The sequence below is a fragment of the Scomber japonicus genome, chromosome 11 (assembly GCF_027409825.1).
Source record: "Scomber japonicus isolate fScoJap1 chromosome 11, fScoJap1.pri, whole genome shotgun sequence".
In the NCBI taxonomy this organism is placed as follows: Eukaryota; Metazoa; Chordata; class Actinopteri; order Scombriformes; family Scombridae; genus Scomber; species Scomber japonicus.
In genome coordinates, this window is record NC_070588.1 from 12,443,032 (window position 1) to 12,461,103 (window position 18,072).

Consider the following 18,072-nt stretch of genomic DNA (forward strand, 5'->3'; position numbering starts at 1 on the left):
AGTCTGGTTGTGGCACATTCAAGACTGGTAATGTGAAACTTATACAACAGATGAGATGAATTTAATTTAGCAGTGTTGTAAAAATTGAACCGGAGAGACATTAAAGTAGAATATACACCTTCTTCAAATAAAATAGACTATGTAAAGTAGTCCAAGTAATGTTAACTTTCAAACAGACACCTGCCCCTAATTCAACTGTGGGAAATGTTGAATTAGTTGCATCACCCTACAAACTTTGCATTTTTGACAGTATGACCATCAAACTTATCTGAGTTAGTTAATTATAATGTTAATTTTCCATGTCTTTCCTGGTCACAGTGTAGCATTCAGACAAAATACTAATTACTAATTAATAATTACTATAATAAGCAGGAGAACAGACCAAAACCCCACTCTTCCCTTGGCAAATGATTGTACTGTTTCGTAACCCACAGAGGTACATTTATCAGCTAGTGCTCTCCTGAAGATGGTGGTAAACTATCATAAAGTTGGCAAGAACTTTTGAACAGAAGGGCTGCATTTCAACTCTGAAGTACCAGCACTGACCCCTCAAACATCAGGTAGACTGTCAGAAGTCATAATTCTGCAGTAAAGAACAGGAAATGGTCTATACCTTGACTTGTTGTCGTAGCAGTTGTAGCTGCGGAAGTCTCTGTGTTAGGCTCTGGCTCTTGGCTCTTCTTAGTTGACAAGTCAATGGGAGAGCTGCTTCTAGGAGCTTCGCTCTGCGTGTCTGCTGGCTGGTCAGAGGTCTGGTCCTCTGGTGTAGATGTGCTGACTGTAGCCTCCACGCTGCTAGATGATGGGTCTGATGATGGGTCTGATGTTGTCTCTTCTGCAGGGCTGCTTGAGACCATGTCAGGTTTGTTGAACTCGGCCTCCTGAAACAATTCATGAATAAAATCCATAAATGATAATCGGTAGTTGCAGCCCTAAATACAAGGAATGCTTTTTTTGTTTTTGTTTGAGTGACTTGCTTAAATGCATTGAAAGAGGGATTCATCTTCACTCAGCTCTATTATATTTACATAAAGAACTGTCTGGTCAGTGCAAAAATCAGATCGTTTGCAAATAAGTAATTTGGACAAATGTTAGTAAGATTGCAGGATGGCTTTCTATTATAGATTTTAATTATTACATTAAATTAATTGCCTAATTCAAACGAGAATCTGCAAGAGTGATTTTAAAGTGTTGCGTCTCTTTACTAATCTGCTTACCAGGTCTTGTTGTGCCCTGCGTACTTCTGTCTCAAAGTCTTCAGACTTGTCGTGATCCGGGTCACTGTCTGTGGTGCTCAGGCCACAGAAGAAGGTGGGTGGAAGCTGAAGGCTTTTGGCCTTCTCTTCCTCCTCTGGTGTCGGTTTCTTCTCCCAGATCACCTGGCAGTCTGACTCTATATGGAGTACACACAAGAGAATGACTGGTAAGTGAGGTGAGCACAACTTTTAATAAGGTCCACATACTTTTGGTACTGTCATGTACTGTCTACAGCGTTGTCAGTGAAATTAATCTAAGCAAAATGGCGACTGACAAGTGATAAAAATCAGGTTGAGGTATTTAACATAATGTATGACAGGACATGACATACTTACCATCGCCACATGCTGCTGCCTTTCTCTCTGGAGGATCAGGATAGAGCTTTCCATTCAAGGCTTTCACTGCTGACTCATAGTCCTCATCTGATTCAAATTCAACACAAATTCAACATGTCACTTAAATTAAATTTCATCTTGCGCAAATAAGCTGTGTTTGTTCCTGTTTCCACTGGAGCCTGACTGAAAACAGATCTTTGTCAATACCGGTGAGTATCAATTTAAGACAATGTTCTATTTGTCTGCATTTCTGATTGAAGTATTCAAATTCGCTCCACAACTGCCAGCTTTACAGAGATCCACAAATATTGTTCACTGTGAGACACTTTGATACCTCATGTTTAAAAACAATACAATTTCATTGAATTATACATTTAATAGTATTGAAAGTACACAAGCTGTAAAGACAAAAAACCCAAAAACATCTAGAATCAGATTTTCAACCCAAGGCTGCACAGATGAAACGGAGTATAAAATGAACTGGTCTTCAACTTGTGGCTGTTACAGCACTCTCCAGCATAAACCCACCATGTGATTAGTGGGTCATGTGGCGCTAACTCTAGCAAGCTTGCCATGGCAAATTTCATTTAAAAAAAAAAAAAGAACAAACATCCTATTGTATGTGCCGAGGGCTTTCTTTTCTATTTGTCATGGTATCAAAAGAAGTATTGAATACTGTTTTTTTAGTACTAGTATTGTTCAAAGTTTAAAATTCTGGTATTGTGACAACCTTGGGTGAGACTCAATAGCAACTCCATATGCAAATGACACAAGGGACTTTTTCTTAGATTTGTTAAATATTGATTAACTCTACATTTGAATATAGATTTTTTGTCCATGTTATTTCAAATAAAATGTAATTTTCTCATTTGTAATGAAACCTCACTAATAAGCAAACTGTTAAGAACTGTTTTACTTAGATCTCACCATCAGTTTGATCGTCGCTGGTGTAGCCTGGTTCATTCTGGTAGCAGAAGAAGGTGAGAGGCAGCAGGAGTTTCTTGGCTAAAGCAGCCTGTTCAGCGGTGGGTTCCCTGATGTACACAATCTCCACCTCATCATCATCATCATCAGACCTAGCACCGGCTTGGCCTACAACAGACATATAAAGTAGAACAACACAGTCAGAGGGGCACAAAACTGTTTAGAAAAAGGCACAAATTAAGCGGTTTTATTCCTTTTATTACCACAGGTGTTAGTTCCACACGCAAAAAAACATGCACAGCAAAAACGAATGGCATGCATTCAATTTACCGATGTGTGAGACAAGTTAAGAGAACATGTATGTATGCATGTCTCTGTGTTTTCATTTTTATTTGATAGACACCACTTACTGTTGGAAACATGGCCCTGTAACACTGACTAGCATACATACCTGAGCATTAACTCAAATTAGCCTTTGCTGAAGTGCACATCACTGGCAGAAGCCAGACTAGACAGGGAATTGCATTTCATGCTGTTGCTACACATCCTGCACTAAAAATGGCGTGTGTGACGTTTGCATAGTGCATTCCTCTTGGAGGGAACGCTCTCTGTGGAATCTTCTCAGCTCACCTTTCAAAAGACGGAGAGCATTCACTAACCTGCTTCCTGTAGTTGTGCAACATGTTTTATTCTGTCACCATAGATTAGTAAAAGTTTTAAAATGATATTTACTCTACCTCATCCCCATGCTCATTCCAATTTCTCTTTTTCTTATGCATGTAGCATTTCTAGTTCATATACTGTAAACCCCTTTGATCTTCTGATTGTGGTGCCATCTAAAGTAAAGACTTAGACGACAGAACAAATGTCCAATTAAACATAACTGGACTTTTGGTGTTTGTTAGGAGTGGGAAATGCTGTTTGAAAAAAAAATAAGTTTGTGTTTTCACTAGGGGTGTGACGAGATCTCGTAACAGGGCGCACCAAAAAACAGAAGAAAGAAAGACAATCGGTTTTCTATCACTCATTTGCACGTCAGGTCTTCTTTTTGTAATGTCACGTGTGGATCATTAACCTTGTTACAGCTTCTACCTGCTGAGATCTCAGTCAGAAGTAGGAGATGAGGAGAGGAGCAGTGGTAGGTTGACCTCAGGTCTCTACACTGAGACTGTGGTAGGAGGAGCGGAGGAATCTAGCTGAGCTGTGGAAGGCTAATGATGTAAAAAGACAATTTATATGTTGTTCTACTTGTGTATTTCTGTGATACAGGATTTGTGCAATTTACTTTTATTTCTGTGTTTTTTTAATTAGCAATATTTTTTGATAATTGGATTCTTTATTTAATTTATACTTATATATTAGAATTTTTTTCTAGTCTTACTTTTTTGTATTTGTATTTATGGTTGTTATTTCCATAAATACCAACATTATCCATCTATAAAATATCTATATGGGGAAACCCTTTACAGTGCTGCATACTGCATGATAATTATATATTGAGAAAGTAGACCTGAAGTGATTCATTACAAGATGATTATTTAAACCTTTCAATTCAATTTAGATTTTGTGAATTTCAAATAAAAGAATAGTCATGTATTTGTGAGCTGAGTGTATCGTCACACCCCTAGTTTTCACTATAACTTTTAATTTAGACATGAAATCTGTGAACCACAACAGAATATAACACTCATGATGTAATTATAGGCAAAGATGATTAATTATACTAATATGATGCAATATCATCAAAAAGGGCTTGTTATTGGTTATTTTTAACTATACATTTCAAACGGATGAAGGATTTTAGTCATCAGTAAAGTGGCTCCCAATAAAAACACTGAAGGAATTCAAACTGGGAGAAACTGACTGCAATGACAGCAATGGTGGTTGTTAAACAATGAAGACAACTCCTCCCTACAATCCCACTCTACTTCACAACATTGCCAAACTCCTTTTGTTATTGTTTTGATTGAGAGAGTGTCGGAAAATGACATTGTGTGTTTAAAGTATGATTATAATTGCTAAAAATCTTTGTACAGTAAAAACTGCACCTCCACACACACACACACACACACACATATATATTATATATATATACACACACACACACACACACACACACACACACACACACACAGGACATGCAACACATTAGCTTCACTGTTTTTCCACTCCGTGCATCCAGGTTATTTCTGTCTAATAGTAAGGGCCAGCCAGGTGACAGCTGAGAAGTGTTAACACACACTGCAGTGATTAGAGTACCTGGGGATTCAAATTGGGTGGTTGATGTGCTGGTCCAAAAGGCCATTGGGTTATCTTTGAAAAGCCTAAAATCCAGGCCTAAAGGATGATGGGTTGTTGGGTGAAGAGAAACTAATTGTGAGGCTGGTATCATAATCAGAAAACAAGGCCAAAATTGTTAAAATGAAAATATAAATCAATTATCAAAATGTTTTGCAAATAATGTTATGAGACAAGCTCTGAGGGTATGCAACGTGTGTAGCATGTTCACTAAAACCTACTGTAGATAATTTATTGTATAAATGTAGTTAGATAATAACTTAGGTATACTGAAATAACATATGAAGTGGCTGCATGGGGAGAAGATGGAAAATAAGTGATTTTAAAAACGTAAATGTCCAAAAACTATCCTAGAAGAACTTGAAGGGTACTGGCTGGGTCAACTAAGAAGATGATGGAGCAATGAGATGCAGATGGAACAAGACAATGGAGTAAAAATCAATAAACAAAAACAGTCATGATACCCATTCAAAAAATAGAAAATCAAACAAATATTCCATAAAAATTAAGAGATTTTTACCTTTCTCTGGGATTTTGAATGCAGGTTGTGCAGGTGGCACCTTGGTAGGACGTCCAGAATCTTTGGGCTTCAAACTGCATTCACCGTCGTCAGATTTTGGACTGCCAAAAATCTTCTGAAGGCTTTGAGTCCCAAACACAAATTTAGGGGGCGACACCACTCCCTTGGAGGGGTTGCCTGGACTCTGAGACCCAGCTGTGCATGGTTGACTGTCGGTGGAAAGATCTGTACGTTCCTTTGTGGTCTCTTCCAGAACAGCAATAGCTGCTTTCCCACACACAGGTGTAGCACCCTTTTCTGATGTTGTGGGTCCACTGTCTTGAGGTGTGGCGACTCTGGGAGTCACAGGGGTCATAAGTTCCCCTTTTTCTTGTGCAACCTTGGCCTCTTCAAAGACCTGTTTAAATGCGTTTGCAGTCTCCAGCAGTTTGAATCTCACAGCCAGCTGCTCAATATTACTTTCTCCGGCTTCAGCAAAGTCCAAGGCACTCCAGACCCAGGCCTTCTCAGCGCCCTTCATGGGTTCCAGCTTCATGGCAGCTGTGATCCAGTGATTGGCACAGATCTTGAGTACCTGGTCCCTCCTCATTATCAACCTCACTCGTTTGGTGTTATAATTCTGCAAGATCTTGAGGTCTCCAATACCCCTCTCCTTCCACTGACTCAGTCCCTTGTCGTACCGATACAGTTTGGCCCTGTGACTGAAGACTATTAGTTCATCTTCTTCCCCTGTAGAAATTTCCACCAAATCAGGCAAGGGGACCACAGGTTCAAAGTACTGGCCATCTCTCTCCTCATCCTGGGTTACATCCTGCTCATCATCAGTGCCCACTGAGGCTCTACTCTGGTTTAACTTAGCAGGAGATTTGGAGGGGCTAATGCCAGGCTGGAAGCTGAAGTTGAACCCAGCAGTGGATTCTCCAAACCGGAAAAGGTTCTTTCTCAGGGGACTGCTTGCAAGAGGAGAGGCATAGACTGATGAGTCAGCAGTAGTATCTAACGCTTCGTCTCTAAGGTCATAGTTGTCCCATTCTAGGGTGGGGCCAGTGGTTTCACCGTGAGACTTCATTACAAGGCTTGAAGGCTCTTGCTGGCTTTCGTCATCTTTGATCTTTGTTTTCTCATCTGTCAGGAAGAATTTTAGGTCTTTCAAACCAGACTTCATTTCCTCTGCTTTTTGAATGAGATGGGCTGTTCTACCTGTGTCAACAAGCTTGTGCGGGGTTTGTAGAGGGATGTCTAAGAGAAGTCTCTGACACTCTTCAAACTTTTCTTTAAATTCTTCAGCGAGCTCTGGGGTTTTAAATTTGGCAGCCAACTGCTCTGGTTTAGCATCCCCGTCAGAGAAGTCATTGGCCATCCAAATCCATGCCCTGTCTGAGCCTGCCAGAGGCTTAAGATTCATGGTGGTGTTGATCCAGTGGTTGGCACAAACCTTCAGAACTTGCTCTCTTCTCATCAGCACCCTTAGCCTGCCATTACTGGTGTTTTTTAGGAATTTAAGGACTCCTACACCGCGCTCTTTCCACTGACTGGTGTTAGAGTCAAATCTGAACAATTTGAGACGCTGAGAGTAAAGAACCACCTCATCTTCCTCCCCTGTGACCAGGTCCACCTTGTCAGGCATCTGGACCACTGGTTCAAACTGGATATCATCATTTTCTTCTGTTTTATACATGCCATCTTCCTCCAGATCATTTGTGGCATCTGTCTTGGTGGGTGTTGCAGGGAAGGCCGAAAACAACTGCTCACCAGCCCCAGAGAAACCTTGGAAATCTGGGTCTGTCTGGCCAAACTGGTAGTCTCCTCCAGTGGTTTGTGCCAGGTCTGCAAAACTGAACGTATCGGTTTTTCCTGAAATTAATGGATTTTGATCTTTCCCTGTTTGATCTATTAAGGGTGTAGATACATCTTCTTTCTCCTTGTGTTTGTCAGCTATGCTTTTAAGAAAACTAGAAGCTGATGGGGCTGTCTCATTATCAGTTGAGGACGTTTCTTTTGTAGCTTCCTGAATGCCAAACTTAAAGCCATCAGATGGAATGGGCATTGAGAAAGAGAAGCCCGAAGAACTTGTGGTAGTAGATCCAGATTGAGGAACCTCAAACTTGAAAGAAGCAGCTGAGCTGGTATCTTTGTTCTGACCAAACTGAAAAGTGCTACTTGTTGCAAAAGGCATTGTAAATCCAGTACTAGCTGGCTGGCTTGATGAACTCTTGTCTCCAAAGGTAAACTTAAAGTTGGAAGCTGAGGGAGCAGCACTGGTGACACTTTTAGCATTGGGATTTGGTGTCTGACAAGCAGCACACTTATTGGCAGAGGCATCATTTCTCACCAGACACATGTCACAGTCCCATTCTCCATCCTTCTTGGCAAACATTTCTTCTAAAGAACGAGGGGTGTGGCAAGAAACACATTCAGTAGCTGATGCATCATTTCTGACCAGGCAGGAATTGCAGTCCCACTGTCCATCCTTTTTTGCAAAATCAGCTCCAAATCCTGGCATAACTAATGCTGTTGACAGGGAGGATGCAACTGGAGCACCCTCTTTTGATTTAGCAGTAGGGTTGGGAGTGTTACAGGCAACACATTTGTCAGCTGAAGCTTCATTTCTTACTTCGCATACGTCACAGTCCCACTGCCCTGGCTTCTTGCCAAACTGGGCAGCAAACCCAGTGTCAACCATATCTGAGGGTTTAACTACAGGTGCTGTTGCAGCTGGTGCCACTTGTTCTGTGGCAGTTGTTTTAGGTGACACTTTCAGAGCTTTACAAGAAACACAACTGTCTGCAGAGGCCTCATTTGCTGCAGAACATGTGCCACAATCCCACTGCCCTGGCTTCTTGCCAAACTGAACCCCAAAGCCAGAACCAAATGCACTGGTTACTGTGTCAGCAGGTTTTGAGGTGCTTGTGCCAAATGTAAATGCAGAGGATACGGAAGATCCAAAACCACCAAACCCAGTAAATGGAGAGCCAGAACTAGTGGGCTTTGATGAGTCAGTTCCAAACTTGAAAGTAAATGGACTGGCTTTGGTTTCATTTGCAGCCTGAATGTCTGGCTTTGATGAAGATGAAGAATTCGGATTGGCAGTTTGACAAGCAGCACACTTCATATCTTGGGGTTTATTTCTAACACAGCACACGTCACAGTCCCATTCCCCTTCTTTAAGTGCAAACTGTGCTGCCAATGTTGATGATGGATTGGAAGCTGGTAAGCTCTCTTTCTTCTCCTGTTGATTTTGCTTTTCTGATGATCTTAACACAATTTTCTGAGCTTCCTCAAACTTGGCTTTGAAAAGAGATGCCTCATCTACGGTTTTGAAGCGGATGGCTAGCTGCTCAGGCTTGGGCTCTTCGTCTGCATAATCAATGGCATTCCAGACCCAGGATTTGTCCGAGCCAGCATTCGGTTTCAGTAACATATCAGCATTGATATAATGATTGGCACAGATCTTAAGGACCTGTTCCCTCCTCATTAAGAGGCGAACCTTCCCTTTAGTGCTGTGTTTTAGGATTTTAACGTTTCCAATGCCCCGCTCCTTCCACTCTTTTGTCTCTGTGTCAAATCGATACAGCTTTGCCCTACTGCAAAACATCTCCTCCTCTTCTTCCTCACCCGTTTTCACATCTACTTTGTCTGGAAGGGGTACAATGGGTTCAAAGTGAGGACCATCCTCATCTTCCTCAGCATGTGTGCTGTCATTGTCGCTGTCCGCTGCCCTTTCCTCTTCTGCTGCAGACGTGGCCAGACCGAACACTGGCTTGGGGTCCCCAAATTTAAATGGATGGTCCACGTTTCCAAACCCACTTCCAGTATTTGTACTCTGTGCTGCATCAGCAAAGGAGAAGCCATTAGAATTTGCATTGCCAAAGGTGAAGATGCCCGTTTGGCTGGAGGGCTGCTCTTGACCTGTGAGCTTCTCTGGAAGAGTATCTGTTTTAGTGGGAATGTCTGACGTAAGAAGACCAAGCAAACTTTCACTATGCTTGGCCTGAGAAGCAGAGAAAGTGAAATCTCCATCGTTGGATTTAAAGTTGGAGTTAAATTTAAACGCAGCTGAGGGTGTTGACTGGGCAATTGCGCTTGATCCAAAACTAGGCACTTTGGGAACTTCAGCAGGTGCCTGCTGGCTGAAGGAGAGCTTCCCAAAATTCATAGGTTTCCCCACAATGCTCTTTTGTGGCTGAACAGGGACGACAGACGGTTTGGTGAAGTAACCAGGTTCAGGTAATGGAGGGTTTGTGGTTTGTTGGGGTACACTCTGGCCGTAATATTCTTCACTATATGGTGATAGAAGGCTAGTGGCTGGTGATTCAAATCGAAGAGGGGCACCAAAGACCTGTTCTTGAGGAGGGTAAATGCAGGCTGGGGCTGTCTGCAGTGGAGGTGTATGTGTGGGCTGCTGGTAGGCATACATATGCTGCTGAGGTGGCATACGGTTCATACCATACATTGGACCCTGTGTAAACAAAAATAAATCAAATCAAACATCATTTAATATACCCTGAAAAAGGTAATTACTGTAAACTTTATTAAACAGTGACATAATTACCTTGGTGGGGGTTACATTTGCTGCCGTGCGCAGGAGATACTGTGAGTTATATGCCGGAGATTGATTGTAGTACACAGAAGGGCCTGTGGTGGCAACTTTAAAAAAAAGATGTAAAGATTTTGTTAATTCTATATACTATTTACTCTGTTCATCAAAGCATTGACCGAAAATAATATGGAACTATACATTAAGACATGCTTTTGTTCTATGCAGTATACTGACCCGTTAGGGGGGCCCCATGGTAGGACTGGACTGGGGTGAAAGGCTCCTGTAGGCCCTCAGCTCCATAACTCTCTCCATACATCTTGTGATGAGGAGAACTTGCACTCACTGAAGAGTTGTGTCTCAGATCATGAACCTCATTCTGCAAAACAAGTAGCTTAATGAGAATTGAACAGAACATTAAACCTACACTAAAAGTAACACACAATGGTGATTAAGCCATTTAATGTAGAATAACAGTATGTACCATGCCATGTTTAAAACCATAAAACTGCCAAATGGTGGCTAGAACTAAGACAGGCAGGACGTTTGATCACATTTTACAAAGCAGCATCTGTTTTCTGATGTGCTGCCGTTTTACTTCATGTGGCTGAAAACTCAACATAAGCTCTGTTCTGTTCTCATTCATTTACTTAAAAAAAAAAAATGGCAGGTACAATCCAAGCCACAGATCAAAGAGAAGCCTTTGAGAATGAAACCACCTGACATATATGAAGCAACACATTAGGCATAGTAAATTTGGAAGAGGTAGGTCTTTAATCAAATTTGAAGACATATGTATTGTGCTGATCCAAATCAAGTTTACTCATGCCACTACCAAGAAACCACACAGGAGATGAATTTGGATTGAGTTATTCACAGTGATGGCAGGACTCGTCAATGTTCATTTGCAGATTATACTAAACAAAAAAGTGCACATTTACCATTAATGAGGAATATGTACTAAAGGGAGGTAGAATGGAAGTGACTGGAGAAGGGAAGGTTGCAGAGAAATGATTTTCATTGGATTCTTTAAATAATTTCTTACTGGTGGAATTTGTGTGAAATTAAATGAAAATGTGCTCAGTCCTTAATCCTAACCTTGAGAGCCTCAACTTGCTGACACAGCATCTGAAGGAGACTTTTCTGGTCCTCCACCCAATGAGGTGGGGTCTTCGGAGAAATCTATACAACAAGAAAAATAAATTATGTAAGTAATGTCCAACTTTTAGCAATATGTCACACACACACACACACACACACACACACACACACACACAGATTTTTAATAACCATATATAAATCTCAAATGGTCTTCTAAATGATAAAAAATAATCTGAACCTACCAGGTGTCTTTTGGAAGGAGAGACAATGCTTTTATTTGGGGAGGGAGTGGAAAATTTGACGTGGGATATGGTGGCACTGGTTTCTATGGGATGAGCAGGGCTGGAATGGGCTGGTCCTCTTCCAACCTTGTCCTCTTCCTCTCCTTCATCCATGTCCTCCCCATTCTCCCCCAGTTGTTGGTTCACATCATTCAGAAGGTCATAAACTTCCTCCATGGACACAGGCAACTGTGGACACAAAATGTAGAGAACAGTTTTATTTCAATATAATTCTAACATTTAATAGTAGTATAAGGATACTAAGATACACCATATTTCATCATTCATTGCTTTTGTTTTAAAAGTTCAGCCACAAAAAATGGATATACCTTGTCAAAGTCATCTACATTGGCATTATAGATCTTGGCCAAGTAGGTCCTGAACTTCCTCAGAAAAGTGATGCACCTGTCTTGTGTCTCCTCAACCCCATTGCTGGCCTCCTCTGACAGCCGCTGGTAGATCTGCCAAAGAAACAGCACATCATAGAAAACAAATACAAAGACAAGATAGCACAGGCTTCAGAAAGACTAACATTAAGCATCCATATGTGAATTTTGTGTATGTGTGGTATCAGAATTGGTGCCGATAGAGCTCCACAGATCTATAAAAAAAGCTTATCAATTGGCCATAGTCTTGTAAAATGTTTATTATCTATTCTAATTGAAATATACATTAATCATTATTGGCAATGAACTATTCATGCAATGAATGTAAGATGAACCTGAAACTAGTTCTTTATCTGTAAAGAAAATACATCTTTTGGTACAGGTCTATCAAAAGGCATGATTATAAATCGACAGCCATTGTTAAAGTCAGAAGGTAAAAAAGAGGAAGCCATCCCAGTAAATTACTTACCTGAGCCAGATGCCAGGCGGACGACATGTTATTGATGATTTCCAAGGCAGCGATGGCCTCCTCTGTCTTGCCTTCAATGTCAAGGAGAACTGCATATGTGATTTGGGCTTCCTCTTCATATCCCTTCACAGATGAGATCTGAGCAGGGACACGGACATGCACACACAGAAATACACATTAATTGTAAGCCATGATACAACTTAGATCTGTCAACAGGTGAATACAGGTTCTTGGATATTTGCTGTAATGGTCCCAGTAGGGATCAAACAGCTTCTCCTAGGCTTTACAATGCTCTATCATCTTACCTACAGAACTACTTCACTGCTTGAAAATGTGGAAAAATCTGTGTGGGCCATTAACAACTACTTAAGTTCTACTTAACTAAAATCAAACATCATATTCATAAACCATCTACAACCTAATAAAAGCAATATACTACAAAATACAGCGATAACTGTAAACACAGAAGGATAAAACTAATCAATGGTTGCATACCACTACTAGATTTATAAGAAAATGAAATCATGACAGCATACTACTAACCTGAATATCTTTGGAGCGAAAGTGTATGAAGAGTGGTTCGAGGGGTTCGGGTATACTGTGTCTGTTTTTGATCCTGTCCAACAGTGGAAGGACGACTTTCCAGTAGTGGACACTGCGGCTGATGTACTCCTTCTGGTCATAGTATGACTTCAGTCCATCAACCTGGGTTGTTAAACATACAAAAATACAGATGGATATCAAGGAAAGAAGATGAGCCTGTCACATGAGCTAAAAGCAGAGCTCACACACAGTACACTATTGACAAAAGTCTTCAGTTGTTACACATGGTACTATTGAAACAAGCTGACAGTGTCAGAGAAGCACAAACACGTGTGATGCACATGTGGTTGTCCAAACAAGCACGTGTGCATCGCATTTAACAGTTGTAAAGTGTGACAGAAAGGAGCAGGTGTATAGGCAAGCAAGTGCAATTTATCTGGCAGTGCTGCATGTGCACGACTACTACCCACGTAACAGACCCCTTTTTTAGCTGACTACCTTCTCATTTTAATTGAACATATAGCTTTTAAAAGTCAACTTTAAGACTACAGAGAAGGAGGAGGAGAAGGCCATGGCCAAGGGGTTAAAACACTGCAGCTTCCCCTGTTCAAGTCCATCTGGGGACCTTTGTTGTGTGTTGTTACTCATCTCATTCATTTCTTGCAATCTTTCTACTATCTATATCTAATACAGGCATAAAATACCAATAATTAACAACACAAATTACTTTAAATAGATTTTTAAAGCAATTTATTTATCCGGTATATCTAAATCAGAAATTTCCTGCAGCTTTGTCTGCATGTCAAGCAACCCCACATATGAGGTCATGACCTTAAGATCACCTTTGTTTTTCTTTCTGAGCTTGCAGAGAACAGTGTCTGTGTTTTTTTGTGTGTGTACATACCGTCTGGCTGAGACATTGAGCCCAGTGAATAGCCAGTGCTGGTTGGAGCCCATTTTTTTCTCCAGCCCTCAGAGTTTTCAGTCCATGTTGCACAGTCATTCGCAATTTTGCTGACATGCCAGGACTAAAAGGAGACACACGACAAACTCACTGAGTATTACACACACACACACAACGGTTACGCTTGTTTTGGTCTGTTCATCTCAATAATGTGAGGACAAACGGTGAAGTAGGCTGGCTGGCAAGCAGCCAGCTGTGGAAACTTTATGTTTGTACCCACTCCTGCTCACCTGAGCTGTCCTTAAATGACTAAACAGGAGTTTCAATGTGAGTTTAATACCGTCGTCAACAGTAGAAAGAGTTCAATCTAGCTTCCTGTTTTCTGTGATGAAATTTAAAATTGTTTACACTCACTGACATACTGACACGTTTTGGGGAAAATGCTAGGACAAGAGTGGGTATATCCTTAAATAACTTTGATTGGGGATTATTTGAGACATGACCTGACAGCCATACAGCTTATATTTTTGAAAATATGCATCGTGGAGTAACCGTAATTTGGCTCAAGTTTCCTCAATGACTATGTTTAGATGTACACTTATATTCAACTATTATTCTTAATATGACAATAATCTAATATGACAATAATCTGAATAGGTTATAACATATCCCGTTCGGATACTTCAAAGTAGGGCTTCTTCCAAATGTAGCATTTTTCAATTAAGACAGGTGGGATATGCTGGTCCACTTTAGTCATGTAAACAGCTTAGTAGGAATATTGCCTTTTTCAGAATAGAAACAAACAGTATTTTGTGCATGTAAACATATTCACGACCGTCTCCTGAGTGTCATATGCTGTCTAGATCCCTTCGGTTCAGATACTCACGCAGCTTGTTTGTGAATGAGGCTGTAGATGGCATCCCACCACTCCCTCTGTCTGTCGGTGGTCAGGAGGCGAAGAAGAGGAAGGGGGAGGCAGCGTGGCTCGTAGAGCTGCTGTTGCTGCTGCTGGTTCACTGCACTGCTGATCTTTGCCGTCTCCTGAAGCTGACAATGGCTACAGAACACCACACCATATATAAACACCTGGATGGAGGAAACAAGAAGAGAGACAGAGGTTCACATTTTCAAAGAAACGCAAAAAAAAAAAAGAAAAGAAAAATTCAGAACCATTAAGATCAATGAGTTGCAAGTGTGTGTTAAAGTTAAGCTTTTCTTTGTATACAGACTGTTTAATATGGGAAAATTGTGAAACATTATCTGGAGACTTCTCTTTTCTCTCCATCCTCTTTTTATACGGACCCAACATAACAACCCACACATTGGCACCCACCTCAAAGTCCAGCAGGCAGATGGACTCTGGTGCATTCGTGTCCAGTTTGGAGGTTTCCAGGGTAAGCCTCGGAAAGAGCTGCTGCAGCCAATCCCGCAGTTCTGGTCTCTGACCCAGAAGGGTCCACTGCAACCCCAACCAGCTCAAATGTTGCAAATCACCGGCGTGGAGCAGGATGGAGCCTACAGAGAAGGCACCAAGTCATTACAATATATGGGTGCTTATAATGTGCTTAAAATGGGTTTCATTAATGTTTATTTTTGTTTGAGAAGTCTGTTTCTTTGAGTTTACTAGTTTGTATTCATTTCTTTTGCCCACTCTGAAGTTAAATCAAGTCTAGTGTTAATTAACTTTTCAAAAACTAAATAAAATGTTTTGCAAATTTACAATAAAAATAAATTAATAAATAATTAAGTTAAAATAAACTTGTCAGTCTAATAATTTTGTCTTCATTGTCCCCTGTACATTTTTGGATTTTCAAGATTAATACTATTATTTATCACATCAGGGTCATCCACAAAATATAATTATCACTTATAATGATCAGCCTTTCTAGTTTCGTACCAGCATCCCACCCGGCTAGCTGAGAGATCTGTGGAGTCATTGCCTTTATGGAACGAATGTCATCATTGGCAATAAAGGAAGATGCAGAAGAGGCCTGCTGTCCAAAGAGGAGTTCAAACAGAGAGTCCTGACCGCAACGGTTCCCAAACGCCTCCACCACCTGTGTCCACACACAGAAAATCAGTTTCTAAACTTAAAAATAATTAAACATCTGTTAATTGGTGCTGTCAACATGTGATGGCTGTGATGCAGAAAATAAATGCTAGCAAGACAAAGAAAAAGTGAAGATATTTTCAGCTGTTGCAGAAAATCTCAGCTCCATGTGTTATACTTAATTAATCAAATCTCTTCATCACACAGACCTACAACAAAACTTTTTTGATTCCAGGCTCCAAGTGCTATAAACTTGAATCAAACTGATACAGAATGCACGGACAGACCTCTCTGATCAAGGTGGACGCGTCAGTGCTCAGATTGAGCAGCATGTGGCCAGCCTGACTCAGTCGGTCGTTTGCCAGCAGCTCCAGAAGCTGAGGCCCTGACTGGTCTCTTTTGGTCACTTTACTCTTTGGTCTGGGGACCTGGTCGAAGGAAAAACAGAACAAACTTTAACCAGAAACACGTCTAAGTTCAAATGTTCCTGGCCTTGGCTCCCTTATTCAATCTGTGTATGGAAACTTAGTAAATTTAACTATTATGAAAGTAAAACTTATCCTGTAAGCCTAAAAACAAAAATAAATAAATAAAAACAGTAAGTGAGAAGTTCAGCTTTCTTATGTGTATCAATGCCACAGAATTTGGCACTTGTTGATACTCATTTGGAAAACACACATGAGCCATGAGGTTTCTCCTGTATGTACAACGTAAATTAACTCTAGTAAACACAATGTAAATCACCATAAAACTGTCTATCTTAGCAGTAATATATCAAGGCTACAAACATAACAACCTTTGACTGTTCAAATAAATAAATCACAAATGAATCATGAAATGAGGGACTAATAAAGTTACATATTATAATAGGACTGGACTGGACATTATAATAGGACTGGACATATAGTGGTTATATTTGTGTTGGTACCTGGTATGCCAGCAGATAGCACAGTGCAGCCAGGTCAATGACGGCCCTCCACGTCTTTTGCTGATCCTGAGCCAGCTTCAGGACTAATGTGGCAACATGCAAATAGAGGTGACCTCGCATCTCCACAAACACCTCACAAAGATAGTCTGCATGGCGGCCTGCGATGCTACTCAGGGTCTGCATAGCTTGGTCAAAACTACACAAATAAATACAAACATATACACACATTAATTTTAATGCAAAAACATGGGTGTTGTAGGGCTAAGAAGATCAGCTTCTTTGAGTGATTGGAATTATTTTGATAAGCCATTAATAATTTTTCAAGCAGTTTTTCACTATTTTCTGTCACTATAGACCAAATAACTAATTGACTAATCAAGAAAATGAACTGCAGATTCATTAATTATGAAAATAATTATTAGTTGCAGACCTAGAAAGTCTTTTACAGGCATAGACATAGTACAGTACCAGGAAGTGTGATAACAACATGAAAATATAAAGAAATGTAGTCTTGAGTAGAATTTGCATTTGGTTTCAGAGTTGCATGTTATCCATAGAGGATGTGTGTAGACAAACACTTACTCTCTGAGTGCATCAATGCTGGGCTGCACACTGCTCCCAGACAGTGTGATTCTCAGCAGGCTGCAGTGAGCCAATAGCAGCTCTCTCTGGAGACAGCGACACATCTTCTCATCACTGGCGATGCTGGGCTGAGCCAGATACTCCTGAAGCAAAAGGTCATCCATTTATTAGAATTATTTTAAATTTAAAACACAGATTTTAACATAATACAAAATATACACCAGGCAAGTCTTTATAAATGCACACTACTCCTGTTGTACATTACTGCCCTTCTACATTAAAGTCCCTACTGACCTGCAGTGTGTGCACCACCACGGTGTACCAGTCCAGGCTGTGGCGAAGCATGCCCCTTCTCTCAACAGCCAGGCAATGCTTTACGGCCTCATCCAGCCGACCGTCCTGACAGAACAGCTGAACCAGCTTCACGTTGACATGTGTGTCAGCCGGCCGCGCTGCCAGCTCGGCCTGGAGGAGGTCAGAGAGTTGGTTCCAACCCTGCTGACCTTGACGATTCAACAGACGCTCCTGCATAGAGGGGAACAGGTTAACCAAAAAGAGTCGGTATGGGATCCTTTAAACCTTTAATTGATATGTACCTCCTTCCTGGATTGTATCTAGATATGAAAATTCCTGTTCATAAATAGTTATGACATAAAATGAAGACAGAAAGGGGACGATAGTAGGCTGGGAACTAAGCAGTAGTTTGTAAATTATGAACGTAAAGAGTGATATGAGATGACTTCAAGACACCGATAGTCACACAGACTTCTTACTGGACATTCAAAAGAAAAGGAGCCTCACCTTCAGGTTAAAGACAGCAGGGTTTCCTGGCAGCAGCTTGGCAGCCTTCTCCACCCAGAAGTCTGCCTTGCTGTCACATTCCTCCTTGTTGACCAGTAACTCTGCCACCTTCAGCACCAGGTCTTTCTGGGCCGGGTTCAAGTCCACCGATCGCTA

At 40.9% G+C, this 18,072-nt stretch overlaps 1 protein-coding gene across 1 annotated transcript in view; it reads right to left on the reverse strand.

The window, feature by feature from the left end:
• The window catches only part of ranbp2 (RAN binding protein 2), a 28,646-nt gene that overhangs the window by 5,196 nt on the left and 5,378 nt on the right, over window positions 1-18,072 (reverse strand). Inside the window, exons 4-24 of the mRNA XM_053329241.1 lie at window positions 17,917-18,069; window positions 17,410-17,640; window positions 17,116-17,258; window positions 16,534-16,729; window positions 15,893-16,033; window positions 15,453-15,612; window positions 14,889-15,070; window positions 14,442-14,641; window positions 13,556-13,679; window positions 12,652-12,813; window positions 12,109-12,246; window positions 11,583-11,714; window positions 11,215-11,442; window positions 10,970-11,053; window positions 10,109-10,250; window positions 9,887-9,981; window positions 5,335-9,793; window positions 2,520-2,684; window positions 1,593-1,679; window positions 1,218-1,393; window positions 614-881 (exon numbers count right to left, since the gene is read on the reverse strand). Coding sequence (XP_053185216.1) covers window positions 614-881; window positions 1,218-1,393; window positions 1,593-1,679; window positions 2,520-2,684; window positions 5,335-9,793; window positions 9,887-9,981; window positions 10,109-10,250; window positions 10,970-11,053; window positions 11,215-11,442; window positions 11,583-11,714; window positions 12,109-12,246; window positions 12,652-12,813; window positions 13,556-13,679; window positions 14,442-14,641; window positions 14,889-15,070; window positions 15,453-15,612; window positions 15,893-16,033; window positions 16,534-16,729; window positions 17,116-17,258; window positions 17,410-17,640; window positions 17,917-18,069 — 7,666 coding nt within the window. The remainder of the gene's footprint in view (window positions 1-613; window positions 882-1,217; window positions 1,394-1,592; window positions 1,680-2,519; window positions 2,685-5,334; window positions 9,794-9,886; window positions 9,982-10,108; window positions 10,251-10,969; window positions 11,054-11,214; window positions 11,443-11,582; window positions 11,715-12,108; window positions 12,247-12,651; window positions 12,814-13,555; window positions 13,680-14,441; window positions 14,642-14,888; window positions 15,071-15,452; window positions 15,613-15,892; window positions 16,034-16,533; window positions 16,730-17,115; window positions 17,259-17,409; window positions 17,641-17,916; window positions 18,070-18,072) is intronic.